The following is a 17,582-nucleotide window of genomic DNA, read 5'->3' on the forward strand; positions in this document are numbered from 1 at the left end:
AGAAACATTTTTGGTAAGGTGATTAGTCATGGAGATAGAGATCCCCAAAATGGGATCAGTGTCCATATAAAAGCCCCTAGAGGGCAAGTACTCTTTGCTCTTTGCCACTTGAGGACACAGTAAGAAATTGGCAGTGTGCAACACGGAGGAGGGTACTCACCAGTCCCCAACCATGCTGGCCCCTGAGGTTGAACTTCCCAGCCTCCAGAATTATGAGAAATAGACATCTGTTATTTAAGGCACCCAGGCTATGGCATTTTGTTATAGCAGCCCAAATGAATTCAGACAAGAAATCGGTACCAAGAAGTGAGGTGCTCAGGAGCAAATACCTAGAGATGTGGAAGTGGCTGTGGACCTGGGTAACAGGCAGAGGCTGGAAGGAGGGCTTTGAGGGTGCCTGCTAGAAAAGCCTAGATGCCATGAAGGGACTCTAAAGGCAATTCTGATGAGGTCTCTGAAAGGAAAGAGGACAACTGGAAAGAAAGCCTCTGTCTTCTTAGAGATTACCTAAGTAATCATGAACAGGATGTTAGTGGAAATATGGACAGTAAAGGCCATTCTGATGAATTTTCAGATGCAAATGAGGACTGTGTTACTGGAAAGAGAAAGGGCAATCCTGTTATAAAATGACAAAAAAAAAAGGTTGAATTGTGTCCATTTTCTAGTGTCTTGTGGAGGTAGAACTTGTAAGCATTGAAAATTGGGCATTTAGCTGAGGAGATTTCTACGTAAAGTGTTAAAGGACTGGCTTGGCTCCTTCTGACTGCTTATGGTAAATGTGAGGGAGAGAAACAACTTGGTGATAGCAATATTAAGCAAAAATAAACCAGAACTTACAGATTTTGGAAAATTCTTAGCCTATCCATATTGTAAAAAATGAGAAAGTGTTTGGAAGAGAACACTACAAGTTTGGCTACATGATGCTGTGATATGGAAATTAGTACGGACCTAATCGGCTACCCTAGCAGGAAACTACCAAGCCAGTCTGAACGACAAAGAGACAGGAGGATAAAGGAAGGCTGTTGGGACTTCTTAGTTTTGAAAGGAGAGGACTGCGGGACTACCCTGCAGTGAACGTGCACTATTCTTTAAGAGAGGGTAAGAAAGATGCTGAAGGTGATTCAGAGATCAGGGCTGTCTCTTCGTTTTTTTAAAAGGGGCACCACCAACAACAAATGCTGACAAGGATGTGGAGAAAGGGGAACCCCCTCCTACACTGCTGATGGGAATGTAAATTAGTTCAACCATTGCGGAAAGCAGTATGGAGGTTCCTCAAAAAACTCAAAATAGAAATACCATTTGACCCAGGAATTCCACTCCTAGGAATTTACACTGAGAATGCGCAGCCCAGTTTCAAAAAGACAGATGCACCCCTATGTTTATCGCAGCACTGTTTACAATAGCCAAGAAATGGAAGCAACCTAAGTGTCCATCAGTAGATGAATGGCTAAAGAAGATGTGGTACATATACACAATGGAATATTATTCAGCCATAAGAAGAAAACAAATCCTACCATCTGCAACAACATGGATGGTGCTAGAAGGTATTATGCTCAGTGAAATAAGTCAGAGAAAAACAAGTACCAAATGATTTCACTCATCTGTGGAATATAAGAACAAAGAAAAAACGGAAGGAACAAAACAGCAGCAGACTCACAGAACCCAAGAATGGACTAACAGTTACCAAAGGGAAAGGGACTGGGGAGGGATAAGGGGAAAAAGGGGCATTACAATTAGCACACATAATGTGGGAGGGGGCATGGGGAAGGCAGTATAGCACAGAGAAGACAAGTAGTGACTCTATAGCATCTTACTACACTGATGGACAGTGACTGTAATGGGGTATGTGGTGGGGACTTGATGATGGGGGGAATCTAGTAACCACAATGTTGCTCATGTAATTGTATATTAATGATACCAAAAAAAACCCCCACCAAAAATATAACAGTATCAAAAAAAAGGGGGGGGCGGACCATTGCCTTGCTTTTAACAGGCCAGGTAAACTCTGCCCAAAGCTACGGGGGCAAAGCCTCTTGGAAGAGCTGCCTGCCTGGAGGAGCTGCAGGGGCAGGACTGCACCCCAGTGGGTCCAGAAGGCAGACTGTCACCCCAGAGGGTTTGGAGGGCAGAAGATCCAGCCAAATGGGATTATTCTCAGGACTTGAGAGGTGAGGAAGTTTGCCTTGCTCAGTTTTGCACTTGTCACCCCTTCCTTCTTCCTGTTTCTCCCTTTAAGAATGGGGATGTCTATCCTCCCCTGTCCCATCAGTGTACTTGGGAAGCATATAACTTCTTTGGTTTTACAGGTTCACACCTGGAGACAAATTCTGCCTCAAGATGAATCAGACCTAGAGTCTTACCCATACCTGATTTAGGTGATGTTTAGATGAGACTTTAGAGTTGATCCTAGGATGAATTATGACTTTTGGGGCTGTTGGAACAAAATAAATTTTGCATGTTTTCTAACATGAATTTGGGGGGCCAGGGAAGGAATATTATAATCTGAATATATGTGTTCCCCCAAATTCGTATGTTGAAGACTAATCCCCAAAGTGATGATATTTGGAGGTGGAGTCTTTGGGAGGTGACTAGGCCAGAAGGGAAGAGACTTCATGAAAGGGATTAGAGCCCTTTATAAAAGACACCCCAGGGAGCATGTACTCTGCTTTCTGTCACATGAAAACACAGAGAGAAGTCAGCCATCTGGCAACATGGAAAAGGGTCCTCCCCAGTACCCAACCATGCTGGCACCCTGATCTTGGACTTCCCAGCTCATGGTGATTTGTTACAGCAGCCTGAGTGGTCTAGGTTGGCAGTACACTGGACTTTTACCCTGATGCTGTGGTCTAACCAAGTAAAAACTGAGTGGGAGAGCATGTGTGTATATATGTTTCCAAATAATCCAATACCCATTTTATCCTGTTTCCTTAAGAAGCAATTATACTTACTGATATATATGAGCTTTGAGGAGATGGGAGTAATTTATGCTGTCTCAGGGTTAGCCTTGATTTCAGAATTATTTGGGATTTAAGACGTCCTGGTGCAGAGAGGTAAAAGTGTCAGTAGGTAGGAAGACAGATTGATTCAGCAGCAAGAGAACAATATTGTCAGCACAGCACAGCCTTTTGAAACAAAAAACAAAAAGTAAGAGACAACTGTGCAAAGATGTTTCTGTGTACAGTTAAACCTGATTGTTTCAAAGGGAATTTAAGGTAGTTGATTCAAATGTAGAATAAGCTTTTAAAAAGTGGACAAATAGTAAAGGGAAAATAAGGGTAAGAAAGGTAAAATAAAGCTGGAGAAGGGAGAGCAACAGACAACAGATCAGATGCCTTTAATTTGTTGGTGTTGGGCGAGGAATGCAGACAGAGGCTCTCCAGAAGCCACTGTGAAGAAGGGAATTCTGTCTACTACTGAAGAGCAATGTCTCCCCAAAACCAGACCAAAAGCAGCAACTCAGGGATGTACAACCACCTCTGATCCCTGGGAGGAGTTTCCACAAGGCTCACCCAGAAGACTAGGGTGTCTCAGAGAGCAGATTCAGTAAGAGCGGCTTTGCCTAAGGATGTTTCTTAAAACTTTCTGCAGTGAAAGCGATAGCAGAAAATCACAATGGTGCTTAGGAAAAGCAGTTTCACAAAATTAGTAGGAAAGGCTGAAATAGACACAAAAAAGCAGCATACTGGGAAGATCCAGACCAACTGATGGGAGGCAAGGTGAGCTGAATAAAGCTAGGAAATAGCACAGAGCTTAGAGCACTGGCTTTACCTAGGAATGGAGGTTTTGTTTGTTTTCCTAAAGTCTAGATCAATCTGCAGAAAATTCTTAGGACTTACTTTTAATTGTATTGGCTTAAGAAGGTAAATGACCTTCTTGGACACTTATACAGGCTTCTGACTATATCCTTCTACCACAAACTTGTATAAATATTGATGTTTCTATGTTTGTCTCAACTACGGAGAAAAACCTGGGTTGAGATGAGGAAGGTTTCAGAGGGTTATGAAACCAAATAAGGTTAGCATAGAAATTAATATGCAAAACTGGCTAGTTGACATTGAAGTTATTATACTCAGTTACCAGATTTTTCTGTTGGTTACCAAAGAAGATTACATTACCTAAGCCAGAGATGAGAGGAAGAAATGCAGGTTTTCACATTTGCTGTGCCTAATTTGAAACTGATGCCTACCCCATCGGATGGCACGTTTATAACTGTTCCTATGTGGTATTTCAGAAATCATCATCCTCTCAAAATACGATTTATTTATGCAAAAATATGATTCTATTTCTATCTTTCTGGCCACTTTTTCAAGTGTTTAAAGAACACTTTTTAGCATATACTCAGAAGCACAGCAAGCAGAGAACTTGGCTATTTGTTTATCCTCTCAAATGAAGGAGGCACCATATACAGCAGACTGTTTCAGCCACAAAGGAGGTACTTACTGGCCAGGTGATTTTTCCCTAAACTATTTGTAGTGAAATCATCAACCATGTTAGCATTTATGTGCAGATAATTAGATCCCAGAGTTAATATTCTCTGATAATCATTAGGGGAAGTGAATGGTTCTCTAGGAGCTGAAACTAACATTTCGGGCTGCTTGTAATTTTGTAACTGCAGAAAATTTATTAAACAACCTATTTTTTCCATACCCAGAAGACTCAAAACCATTTGACGAGAGGAGAGAAATAACCAAACCAGGGGAAAAGACCAGTGAATCTCAGACTTTGCTCAGCCTTTTATATTCACAGAACTCCAGAGGAGGAAGATTCTGGCAATAAAATCCTGCCTTTGAGGCGCAGGAACCAGCACTTCCTTCTCCTGCCCCAGAGAGTACTATCTAACCCAAATATAAAAATCTATCTTTTTTACATTGCTGTTGCCACAGAATTGCTTCTAGACTGATTTCACTGGGACAAACAAGCACAGGCTGGAAAACAACAGGAGCCCATGTACTATGGGTCAACAGAAATGACAATTATGGCTAGAACACTGGGGAGAGCCATCTGCAGCCACATCTCATTTAAATGAGCTGGCAGCCCCAAAGGCAGATTTCACGGATCAGAAGTCTCCAAGCATCTCTAGTGAAATGGCACAAGGCAGTGGCAGAAAACAGGTTATTTTAGCTGAAGGCAGCAATTAAAAAGGGGTTATAGCCTACCTGATGAGAGACTCTAGGATGGCGGGGGTGGGACCTTTCTGGAACTCCAGTTCTTTGTAGTGTAGCGCTTTGGCATAGGCTCGGCACTTGGCAGCCCTCTCACCCAGCAGAACAATGCCATTGTCATCTCTCAATGGCAGGGGGCCCTAGAGGAGAGCAGATCCCCATAGCACAGGAAAATTGCAGACAGGGCACAAACAAGAGTAGGCTTCATGGGTGTCTCTCCCCTCCCACCAGCTGGTTTCCCGTCAGGCTCCATCTGGACAATAGGGAAAAGTCTCACCTTGTCACTGTGTTCCATAAATTCAGCCAAGTTCAAGAGGGTTTGTGTGACTTCAGCAATATCCTGTGAGGTGAGGGCTAATTCAATGCTTCGGATGAGTTCATCCTGCTGGTCCTCATTCAGTTCAGACCAGCAGGACACAAATGCAGCATTGAAGAGATCCCTAAAGGCAGAGGAGTGGAGAAAGATGCTGCAAATGCCTCATGCCTCTCTGCCTATTGCCACAGTCACACCTATCAATCTTCTCATGGCATCACTGATTTTGGTTATACAGTCCAGTGCTCGCCAGTAGGACTTGTTGGGAATGATCTCTATCTTCCTTGTCCAATATGGTAGCCACTGATCACTGAGCACTTGAACTCTGTTAAGTGTGACTGAGGAATGGAATTTTAACTTTTATTTACCTGTAATTAACTTACAATAACCACACGTGGCTGGTGGCTACTGTATTTTACAGCACAGGTATAAATATTGTGACACAGGTATAAATACAAGGAAATGTGGGGGGAGGGGGAAGAGAACAGACAAAAGTAACTTCTCTCCACAGGTACATTTCTTGGCAGTTTATACTTCATTTCTTGTCATTGGAGGGGAGGAGCAGAAGGGGAACTTCTAACATAGAAGTCGGCATTAACGGGTTCATAAAATAGTAATCTTCAAATGATTTTTGAAAATGCTTCTCAGGCAATGTTCAAATTTCAAAGATCAGAAGTGGCAAAGGTAGGATCTGCTATTGCTTCTCAAAATGTAATCAGAACCCTTACTTGGAAGGTCATACACAAAATGACAAGAGAACTTAAGAAACTAGAAACTTTAGGAAACAGAATCTAAATCCCTAAGTCTTCAAAGGTCCTTTAAGCCAGTCTCTACCAGCAGGAGCCTTTACAATGACCTGGCACCAGCTGTGCCTTTCAAAGATTACTGTAACTACTTTAAATCACAATAGCATCACAAAGACAGATTTGCTACCCGATATCTGAATTTTAACCATACCCCTTCTTTTTTGGTGAATGTTGGGGCAGGGGAGTTGAAACAGGATATGCCTGCAATGAATGGGTTTAACATCTGATACCTCCACATATACATTACACATACATATTAAAAAGGTTAAGTCAGACCAGTGTATAGAATTTTGGAATCTGCTGGGAAAAAAAATTTTGAAATTCTAAGGATAACATGAAGACTGAAAGAAACCCTGTGTAAATTAAGAAATAAGGTTTCTGATCGAGGTCCAAGATCACATGCGACCCCAAATGAACATATGTGGCACAAAGGGGAAAAACACATATGTGTATTTTTCACAAGTCTCTTTCAGATGACACTGTGCCCAAAAAGTGAGGAGGAGCAAGAGAGAGGGACACTGTGTCCTCTGAGCATACGCAATCTGCACACTATGCAAACAGGGAACTCCTAGGAACTACTTTTTCAAGCATTAAAAAATACTTGAAAAAAATTAGATGAACCAAATCATGGCATCAAAGCCACAGTGTCAGTGACCATGACTCTACTGCTAAATACACTCCCAACAGCAAACCAGCTGTGCTGACTAAAATGAAACGCACTGCTTTTTGTTACATGCTAATGAGAGGATGGCTGTTTGTTAATTAAATCACCATTTTATGCCTCATCATAAATAATACAACTCCATTGTAGAATATTTTGGAAAAAAGGCAAAAAGATAAAAGAAAATAATCATTTCTTTACCTTCCTGCCTACAGATAATCTTCAGGGTATAACTTTTTTTTTTTTTGGTATCATTACTGTATAATTACATGAGGAACATTATGTTTACTAGACTCCCCCCATCACCAAGTTCCTCCCACATTCCCCATTGCAGTCATTGTCCATCAGCATAGCAAGATGTTGTAAAATCACAACTGTCTTCTCTGTGTTGTACAGGCCTCCCCGTGCCCCCCATATTATACATGCTAACCATAATGCCCCCTTTCTTTCCCTACCCCCTTATCCTCCCTTCCACCTGTCCTCCCCAGTCCCTTTTCCTTTGGTAACTGTTAGTCCATTCTTGGGTTCTCTGAGTCTTCTGGTGTTTTGCTCCTTCAGTTTTTCCTTTGTTCTTATACTCCACAGATGAGTGAAATCATTTGGTACTTGTCTTTCTCCCTTGGCTTATTTCACTGAGCATAATACCCTTTAGCTCCATCCATGTTGTTGCAAATGGTAGGATTTGTTTTCCTCTTATGGGTGAATAATATTCCATTGTGTATATGTACCACATCTTCTTTATCCATTCATCTACTGATGGACACTTAGGTTGCTTCCATTTCTTGGCTATTGTGAATAGTGCTGCGATAAACATAGGGGTGAATTTGTATTTTTCAAGCTGGGCTGCTGCATTCTTAGGGTAAATTCCTAGGAGTGGAATTCCTGGGTCAAATGGTATTTCTATTTTGAGTTTTTTAAGGAACCTCCATACTGCTTTCCACAATGGTTGAACTAATTTACATTCCCACCAGCAGTGTAGTTTCCCTTTCTCCACAACCTCGCCATTATTTGTTGTTGTTTGTCTTTTGGATGGTGGTGATCCTTACTGGTGTGAGGTGATATCTCATTGTGGTTTTAATTTGCATTTCTCTGATGACTAGCAATGTGGAGCATCTTTTCATGTGTCTGTTGGCCATCTGAATTTCTTCTTTGGAGAACTGTCTTTTCAGCTCCTCTGACCATTTTTTAATTGGATTGTTTGCTTTTTGTTTGTTGAAGTGCATGAGCTCTTTATATATCTTGGATGTCAACCCTTTATCAGATCTGTCATTTATGAATATATGCTCCCATACTGTAGGATACCTTTTTGTTCTGTTGATGGTGTCCTTTGCAGTACAGAAGCTTTTCAGTTTGATGTAGTCCCATTTGTTCATTTTTGCTTTTGTTTCCCTTGCCTGGGAAGATATGTTCATGAAGAAGTCACTCATGTTTATGTCCAAGAGATTTTTGCCTATGTTTTTTTCTAAGAGTTTTATGGTTTCATGACTTACATTCAGGTCTTTGATCCATTTCAAGTTTACTCTTGTGTATGGGGTTAGATAGTGATCCAGTTTCATTCTCTTACATGCAGCTGTCCAGTTTTGCCAACACCAGCTGCTGAAGAAGCTGGCATTTCCCCACTGTATGTCTACGGCTCCTTTATCGTATATTAATTGACCATATATGTGAGGGTTAATATCTGGACTCTCTACTCTGTTCCACTGGTCTGTGGGTCTGTTCTTGTGCCAGAACCAAATTGTCTTGATTACTGTGGCTTTGTAGTAGAGCTTGAAGTTGGGAAGCGAGATGCCCCCTGCTTTATTCTTCCTTCTCAGGATTGCATTGGCTATTCAGGGTCTTAGGTGTTTCCATATGAATTTTAAAACTATTTGTTCCAGTTCGTTGAAGAATGCTGTTGGTATTTTGATGGCATTTCATTGAATCTGTAGATTGCTTTAGGTGGGATGGACATTTTGACAATATTAATTCTCCCTATCCATGAGCACAGGGTGTTTCCATTTATTGGTATCTTCTTTTATTTCTCTCATGAGGGTCCTGTAGTTTTCAGGGTATAGGTCTTTCACTTCCTTGGTTAGGTTTATTCCTAGGGATTTTATTCTTTTTGATGCAATTGTGAATGGAATTGTTTTCCTGATTTCTCTTTCTGCTGGTTCATCGTTAGTGTATAAGAAAGCAACAGATTTCTGTGTATTAATTTTGTATCCTGCAACTTTGCTGAATTCCGATATTAGTTCTAGTAGTTTTGGAATGGAGTCTTTAGGGATTTTTCTGTACAATATCATGTCATCTGCAAATAGTGACAGTTTGACTTCTTCTTTACCAGTCTGGATGCCTTGTATTTCGTTGTTTTGTCTGATTGTCATGGCTAGGACCCCCAGTACTATGTTCCTGATCTTAGAGGAAAAGCTTTCAGCTTCTTGCTGTTAAGTATGATGTTGGCTGTGGGTTTGTCATATATGGCCTTTATTATGTTGAGATACTTGCCCTCTATACCCATTTTGCTGAGAGTTTTTACCATGAATGGATGTTGAATTTTGTCGAATGCTTTTTCAGCATCTGTGGAGATGATCATGTGGTTTATGTCCTTCTTTTTATTGATGTGGTGGATGACGTTGATGGATTTTCAAATGTTGTACTATCCTTGCATCCCTGGGATGAATCTCACTTGGTCATGGTGTATGATCCTTTTGATGTGTTTTTGAATTCGGTTTGCTAATATTTTGTTGAGTATTTTTGCATCTACATTTATCAGGGATATTGGTCTGTAGTTTTCTTTTTTGGTGGGGTCTTTGCATGGTTTTGGTATTAGAGTGATGTTGGCTTCATAGAATGAGTTTGGAAGTATTCCCTCCTCTTCCATTTTTTGGAAAATGTTAAGGAGAATGGGTATTATGTCTTCTCTATGTGTCTGATAAAATTCAGTGGTGAATGCATCTGGCTCAGGGGTTTTGTTCTTGGGTAGTTTTTGATTACCAATTTAATTTTGTTACTGGTAATTGGTCTGTTTAGATTTTCTGTTTTTTCCTTGGTCAGTCTTGGAAGGTTGTATTTTTCTAGGAAGTTGTCCATTTCTTCTAGGTTTTCCAGCTCATTAGCATATAGATTTTCATAGTATTCTCTAATAATTTTTTTGTATTTCTGTGGGGTCTGTCATTATTTTTCCTTTCTCATTTCTGATTCTGTTAATGTGTGTTGATTCTCTTTTTCTCTTAATAAGTCTGGCTAGGGGCTTATCTCTTTTGTTTATTTTCTCAAAGAACCAGCTCTTGGTTTCATTGATTTTTTTCTATTGTTTTATTCTTCTCAATTTTATTTATTTCTTCTCTGATCTTTATTATGTCCCTCCTTCTGCTGACTTTGGGCCTCATTTGTTCTTCTTAGTTCAGTTTCGATAATTGTGACTTTAGACTATTCATTTGAGATAGTTCTTCCTTCTTTAAATATGCCTGGATTGCTATATACTTTCCTCTTAGAACTGCCTTCGCTGCGTCCCACAGAAGTTGGGGCTTTGTGCTGTTGTTATTTGTCTCCATATATTGCTTAATCTCTGTTTTAAGTTGGTCATTGATCCATTGATTATTTAGGAGCATGTTGTTAAGCCTCCATGTGTTTGTGAGCCTTTTTGTTTTCTTTGTACAATTTATTTCTAGTTTTAGACCTTTGTGGTCTGAGAAGCTGGTTGGTAGGATTTCAATCTTTTGGAATTTACTGAGGCTCTTTTTGTGGCCTAGTATATGGTCTATTCTGGAAAATGTTCCATGTGCACTTGAGAAGAATGTGTATCCTGCTGCTTTTGAGTGTAGAGTTCTGTAGATGTCTGTTAAGTCCATCTGTTCTAGTGTGTTGTTCAGTGCCTCTGTGTCCTTACTTATTTTCTGTCTGGTGGATCTGTCCTTTGGAATGAGTGGTGTGTTGAAGTCTCCTAGAATGAATGCATTGCATTCTATTTCTTCCTTTAATCCTGTTGGTATTTGTTTCACATATGTTGATGCTCCTGTATTGGGTGCATATATATTTATAATAGCTATATCCTCTTGTTGGACTGACCCCTTTATCATTATGTAACGGTCCTTCTTTATCTCTTGTTACTTTTTTTGTTTTGAAGTCTATTTTGTCTGATACAAGTACTGCAACACCTGCTTTTTTCTCCCTATTGTTTGCATGAAATATCTTTTTCCATTCCTTGACTTTTAGTCTGTGTATGTCTTTGGTTTTGAGGTGAGTCCCTTTTAAGCAGCATATAGATGGGTCTTGCTTTTTTATCCATTCTATTACTCTGTGTCTTTTGATTGGTGCATTCAGTCCATTTACATTCAGGGTGATTACTGAAAGATATGTACTTACTGCCACTGCAGGCTTTAGATTTGTGGTTACCAAAGGTTCAAGGGTAGCTTTTTTACTATCTAACTGTCTAATTTAACTCTCTTACTGAGCTATTATAAACACAGTCTGATGATTCTTTATTTGTCTCTCTTCTTATTCCTCCTTCTCCATTCTTTATATGTTAGGTGTTTTATTCTGTACTCTTTTGTGTTTCCTTTGGCTGCTTTTGTGAGTATTTGATTTTATTTTTTGCTTTTAGTTAGTATTTGGTTGGTCTGCTTTTTTTGCTGTGATTTTATTTTCTCTGGTGACATCTGTTTAGCCTTAGGAGTGCTTCCATCTAGAGCAGTCCCTCTAACATACCCTGTAGAGGTGGTTTGTGGGAGGCAGATACCCTCAATTTTTGCTTGCATGGGAATTGTTTAATCCCTCCTTCATATTTAAATGATAGTCGTGCTGGATACAGTATTCTTGGTTCAAGGTCCTTCTATTTCATTGTATTATATATATCATGCCATTCTCTTCTGGCCTGTAAGGTTTCTGTTGAGAAGTCTGATGATAGCCTGATGGGTTTTCTTTTGTAGGTGACCTTTTTTCTCTCTCTGGCTGCCTTTAATACTCTGTCCTTGTCTTTGATCTTTGCCATTTTAATTATTATATGTGTTGGTGTTGTCCTCCTTGGGTCCCTTGTGTTGGGAGTTCTGTGGGCTTCTATGGTCTGAGAGACTATTTCCTCCCCCTGTTTGAGGAAGTTTTCAGCAATTACCTCCTCAAAGACACCTTCTATCCCTTTTCCTCTCTGTTCTTCTTTTGGTACTCCTATAATGCGAATATTGTTCCATTTGGTTTGGTCACACAGTTCTCAATATTCTTTCATTCCTAGAGATACATTTTTCTCTCTGTGCCTCAGCTTCTTTGTATTCCTTTTCTCTAATTTCTATTCCATTTATTGTCTCCTCTACTACGTCCAATCTGCTTTTAAACCCCTCCATTGTATATCTCATCTCAGATACTGAATTCCTTAATGATTGAATCTCAGTTCTGAATTCGTCTCTGAGTTCTTGAATATTTTTAGGTACCTCCATGAGCATGTTTATAATTTTTATTTTGAAATATCTTTCAGGAAGATTGATTGGTTCAGTTTCACTTGGCCCTTTTTCTGGTGTTCATGGCATTTTCATTTGAACCAGTTTCCTTTGATGTTTTATTTTTGTATGCGGTGCCCTCTAGTGCCCAGAAGCTCTACTCTCTGGAGCTGCTCAGCCCTAGAGCAATGTTGAGGGTCGCAGGGGAGTAGTGTTTGTGCCTGCAGGGAGGAAAAAGGTGTGTCCTGCTTCCTGTCTGCGATGTCTTTCTGCACTGCCAGAACCAGTAGGCCGAGCACAGAGGTATAAGCCTCTATGCTTTGCATTTGTAGCTGCTGTAGGCGGGGCTTCCCTCTGGCTGGCCTAACCCCAGGGTTGAGTTTGCTGGTTTGCGAGCGAGGTGGGGCTGGCTGGGAGGAAGGCGCAGCCGGCTGCGTATCACTGATGGAGACCTTGGAGCTACGTAGCCAGCCAGGAGGCTGGAATGCCTGAAGATCATTTAAGTTTCCAACCTGCTGGGCAGAATGCACCTGGAAAATTTTGTCTACCTGTCCTTTCTCCTGAGCAGTAAGCTCTGTGCAATTCTTGCCCCTTTAGCAGCCCTCTCCCTATTAAGAAGTCACTCAGACCGCCTGCCTTTCTTTTGTCCCAGAGCAGCCAGATATGGATCCCTGCTTTCCACAAGTGGCTTGAATCTCAGTCTCTCCAGGTATTCTGCCTGTCTTAGCTTTCCAACCCCACTAATCACAGGAGCACCATGAAATGTAGGTTTGTGCTCCCAGAGTAGATCTCCAGAGCTAGGTGTTCAGCAGTCCCAGACGTCTACTCCGTCCTTGCTCCATTTCTCTTCCTCACACCGATGAGCTGGGGTGGGGGAAGGGCTTGAGTCCTGTCAGTCCATGGCTTTGGTACGTTACCCTGTTCCGTGAGGTTTATTCTTTTCTCCAGGTGTATGCAGTCTGGCCCAGCCCTCCTTCCTGTTGCTCTTTCAGGATTAGTTGTATTAATTATATTTTTGTATTATATGCGGTTTTAGGAGGAAGCCTCTCTCTCACCTCTCACGCTGCCATCTTTAATCTCCAATGTGTTACTTTCTAATCTTTTAGATTTTTAATAGTTGAAATCACACATTTATACCATTTTGTATTCCATTTTATTCACTTACATTACACTGTAAATCTTTCATAGGCATTAAAATGTTTTATAAACCAAGTTTTTAATGGCTGGGTAAGATTTATTATTTAAAACAGTATTTTTTATGTAAAATCCTATTTTGTAAAGAGGCTGCAATAGCAGCTCTTGTCCCATACGCTCTTTCAGATTCTTGCTACCCCTCTATCAAAAGATGGCATCCATGTGTCCTCCTCTTGAACATGACTTTGTGACTGCCTTAGATAAGAGTGTGGCAGAAGTGACACTATGTGACTTCCAAGGCTAAGTCATACAAATACTGTGTACTTCCACCTTCTTCCCTTGGGGACACTCACTCTTGAACCCAGCCACTATTCTGTAAAGAGCAACCCATGGAGTGACCCACGTGGAGAGGAACCACGGCTCCTCAGCCAGGGCTAAATTTCCGATCGACAGTCAGTCCCAACCTGCCAGGCATGTGAATAAGCCATCCTGACAGTGGATCCTCTAGCCCCTGGCAAACACACCCGCTGACATGGTGTAGAGAAGGGACAAGTTGTCCCCACAGGTCCTGCCCAAACTGCAGATTCATGGGCAAAATAAGTTGTTGTTTTAGACCAGTAAATTTTAGAGTATTTGTAATACAGCAATAATTGGAATATCGATATTGGAAACAAGCTATGTCAAACTATTACATAGTTGTTTTCAGAGTTATAGATGACTTTGTAATTAAAATTTTGGACCTAAATCTACTAAGGAAAGGTCTACTAGAAAGGTTAAGCTGGATGCTTTCCTTGGAATATGAGCTTGTTTAATTTGCCTTTCTTTTTTTTTTTCCCTTCACTAGTTAGCAAAATTAAAAATACTAGCCCTTTTACTATTATTGCTAATAAAACACACTCTTATACATCATCTTCTGTGTGTGGTTCTCTTGAACCCAAAACGCAGCTGGGAAGAAGGGAGCCTCACACCCCATACCTGGCCATTGGGTTGTAGGCCTGAGCCAGGGCCCAGCAGGAGCGCAGGGAGGGCGAAGAGGAGTCCTTCAGCAGCTCCAGACTCAGCCGCCTCAGCCATTCCAGCCAATCGTCTTTGGAGACCCTTCTGGCAGCTCCCCAGGCCTATAATCACACAGACAACAATGGAAAAAGATCAGCTTCAAGGGCCAATTATAAAGAGCCCTCATCTATTTAATGATTATTCTACATCCCACATTTATAAAATTATACCTCTCATACTAAAATTCCTTCAGAGCACAAATACTAAAGAGTAATATTTAATTAAAAACCATAAAACAAAAGCAGAAACCTCTGGAATACAGCACAATATAGAAGCCTTTTTCACAACTCATTTGTGCTGGGTTCTATCAGCAAAGCTGGGAGCTCTACAAACCCAGAATGGATGGGAACTGTCACAATCAGAGTGCATTCAATAAAGCCTAATGGCCTACAGCCATGTGTGACAGGCCCTAGGCATGCTGCATTAGGACACTGGCTCATCTTAGAGCAAAGAGTCACACAGGGAGAGGGAAAATGCCCAGGTTCACACCATCATGAATCATGTTACAATCAGGTGAGCAGTGGGCCCAAAGCACATGGCACTAGGGTGGAATGAGACAAAAGAAGTTGAACAGTTTTTTTTACTTTCTAATTTATCCCCTCCAACTGTCCTCAAATCTCTGCACTCTCCAGGCATCAAGAGTTAGTACCAAGGACAGTTATAGGAGGTGGAAGGAAAGACTCAGGCTCTGGAGGCAGGCAATATGGTATAGCGGCCAACAGCCATGCTTTGGAGCACAAAGGACTGAGTGCACTTATCTAACTTACAGGCTGTCTGACCTCGGGCAAGTTACTTAATTTCTCTGTGCCTCAGTTTCCTTATTTGTAAAATGAAGACACTAGTTCCCACCTGATAAGGTGTTTTAAGGATTAATTTATGTGTAGCAGATTTATAACTGTGCTTGGCATAAAATCAGTGCTGCATGTATGAGTGCCTATTACTCTGAAGTCAGAAATACCTGGCTGGAATCCTGGCTCTGCCACTGAGCAGCTGTAGCAACTACTTGTGTGTTGCATCTCAGCCTCTGTACTTCTCATCTAGGGATAATGCATCTAAAGGGCCTAGTTGAAAGAGATGAGCAGAAAATGGTGGCTATTATTATCAAAATGGCATCTCTTTGAACTGGCCTAGCCCTAACTACTAAAAGCCCTAACTTTAAAAATATATCGTTAAAAGATTCTCCAGCAGAACAGATACATGTTGGTCCTTCCTAAACTAGGAAAACTGAGTAACATAGAGCAGAAGTTCCCAAGTGAAGTGGTCCAGGGAGTCAAAGAGACCCCCATGTGCTACATCCCCGACCCACCGACTCAACCCATCACTTTCCTGGGATAAACTGCAATCTGCTGTGGCTTTTGACAAGTTACCAGCAAGAGATATTACATAAACAATTATATCAGAAACCAAAGTAGAGATATTACAAGAGGCAAACCGAAAAATCATCTGAGGGATTCCCACTGATCATACAATGAAAACCCCTGAACTAGAAGGGAAAGTGACACTAGACACCAAAGACTTGACTTTTCAACCTTGTTCTCTTGAATGAAATGGGAACACCAAATCCTTTCCTACTGTAGGTTTCTGGCTGCCTCCTTACTCAATGGATCTCTGACAGCTGTGTTGTAGTACATGGCATTTTAAAAGTTGAACATATACAAGGGAGTATTACTAATGTCTTTTCCCTCTAATGACATAAGGCTGAGCCTGGGTAAGGGAGGCAATTCAGCACAGTGGTTAAGAGATTGGGCTCTGGAACCATACTACACAGGTCAAATCCTTAGTTCCACAATTTACTAGTCAATACTGGGCAAATTACTCAACCTTTCAGTGCCTCAATTATCCACATCTGTAAAATGGGACAATAATGACAGCATCTAAGTCACCGGATACTGTGAAGATTAAATGAGTCAATATATGTAAAGTGCTCACAGTGCCAGACACATGGAAAACACTAAACAAATGTTGACAGTTGTTATTGTTCTCATTATTGTTATTTCCATTTGATAAATAGTAGCAAAGAGATCTTCAAAAAATCTCAGTGGCAACTGTGCAATCTATCAAGCAGGTTAAGTCCCCCACATGAGCCTTTCCCCACTGCTCTTTAATTTAAAACATAATCAGCTCTCGATGCTCAGCCTTCTGTAGCAACTTTAAAATACTAGGCAGTTTCCTTTTGCTCCCCATCACTGCTGACAGTCTCACCTGGTAATACTGGTGCATGTTGATGGAATGCCAGCTTATTCATTTAGGACATAAGCCCAAATAGATTAACCTAAAACAGCAAAGCTGCTGAAAATCCTGGAAGGCATCCTTAAGGCTTTTGTTAGCATAGCCAATAGAAAAGTGACTGAGGTGGCAAACTGTCACTTTGAAAGTTGATTAAAACTGGTAAATACGCCAATCCATAATTACCATCACATGAATATGTGGGAGCACAATTTACTTTTCCATGAAATGGATCTGAGAGTCAGCTCTGGAAGATTTTGCTTAGGGTTTTTGAACTTGATCTCTCAAGTGAGAAAAACTAGAGATTCTTTTTTCTGTTTGGCAAAGGTTAGGCTGATTTTTTCAAGTCCTGAGTAGAAAGCAAAACTTCCTGGAAGCAAACTAGACTACTGGGGAATTTCCTAAAATAGAGAAAACAAAGCTCTAAAGCAGGGTGAACAGCTGCCTGCTTGGAAGAACATTCTGAACCTAGGCAAGATGAAAACATCTGGGTGGAAATGTGCATCTGGCCTCCTTGCTTGGCCCCTCCCTTAAGTGTGAGGTGTCAGCAGGGTGGCCTCAACAACCGCCTGGGAATGCCAGGTGACTGATGGCCTTTTTCTTCATCCTACATCTCAGACAAGCAGTTACAAAATCCAAAGAGGGAAAGCAGCATCTCTCCTGACCCGAGGATCTTTCACCACATCTGTCCTAAATCATCAAACGTTTCTCAGCAGTGGTCACTTCAGCTGTATGTGCTGGTAGATGATACAATAGTTGGTAATAAACCCATGTTCCAAAGCTGTGTATGAACACATGCACATACACACAGGTCTG

At 41.0% G+C, this 17,582-nt stretch overlaps 1 protein-coding gene across 5 annotated transcripts in view; it reads right to left on the reverse strand.

Annotated features, from left to right (window-relative positions):
• The window catches only part of MTOR (mechanistic target of rapamycin kinase), a 133,187-nt gene that overhangs the window by 72,406 nt on the left and 43,199 nt on the right, over positions 1–17,582 (reverse strand). For all 5 annotated transcript variants that reach the window (XR_005056362.2, XM_036999744.2, XM_036999745.2 and 2 more), the window contains exons 26-28: positions 14,460–14,602; positions 5,440–5,602; positions 5,157–5,302 (exon numbers count right to left, since the gene is read on the reverse strand). Coding sequence is in view for 4 of the 5 variants with exons in the window: in XM_036999744.2 (XP_036855639.1) it covers positions 5,157–5,302; positions 5,440–5,602; positions 14,460–14,602 (452 nt within the window). In the remaining variant the exon portion in view is untranslated. The remainder of the gene's footprint in view (positions 1–5,156; positions 5,303–5,439; positions 5,603–14,459; positions 14,603–17,582) is intronic.

This window comes from Manis javanica, chromosome 4 (genome assembly GCF_040802235.1).
Source record: "Manis javanica isolate MJ-LG chromosome 4, MJ_LKY, whole genome shotgun sequence".
Lineage (NCBI taxonomy): Eukaryota > Metazoa > Chordata > Mammalia > Pholidota > Manidae > Manis > Manis javanica.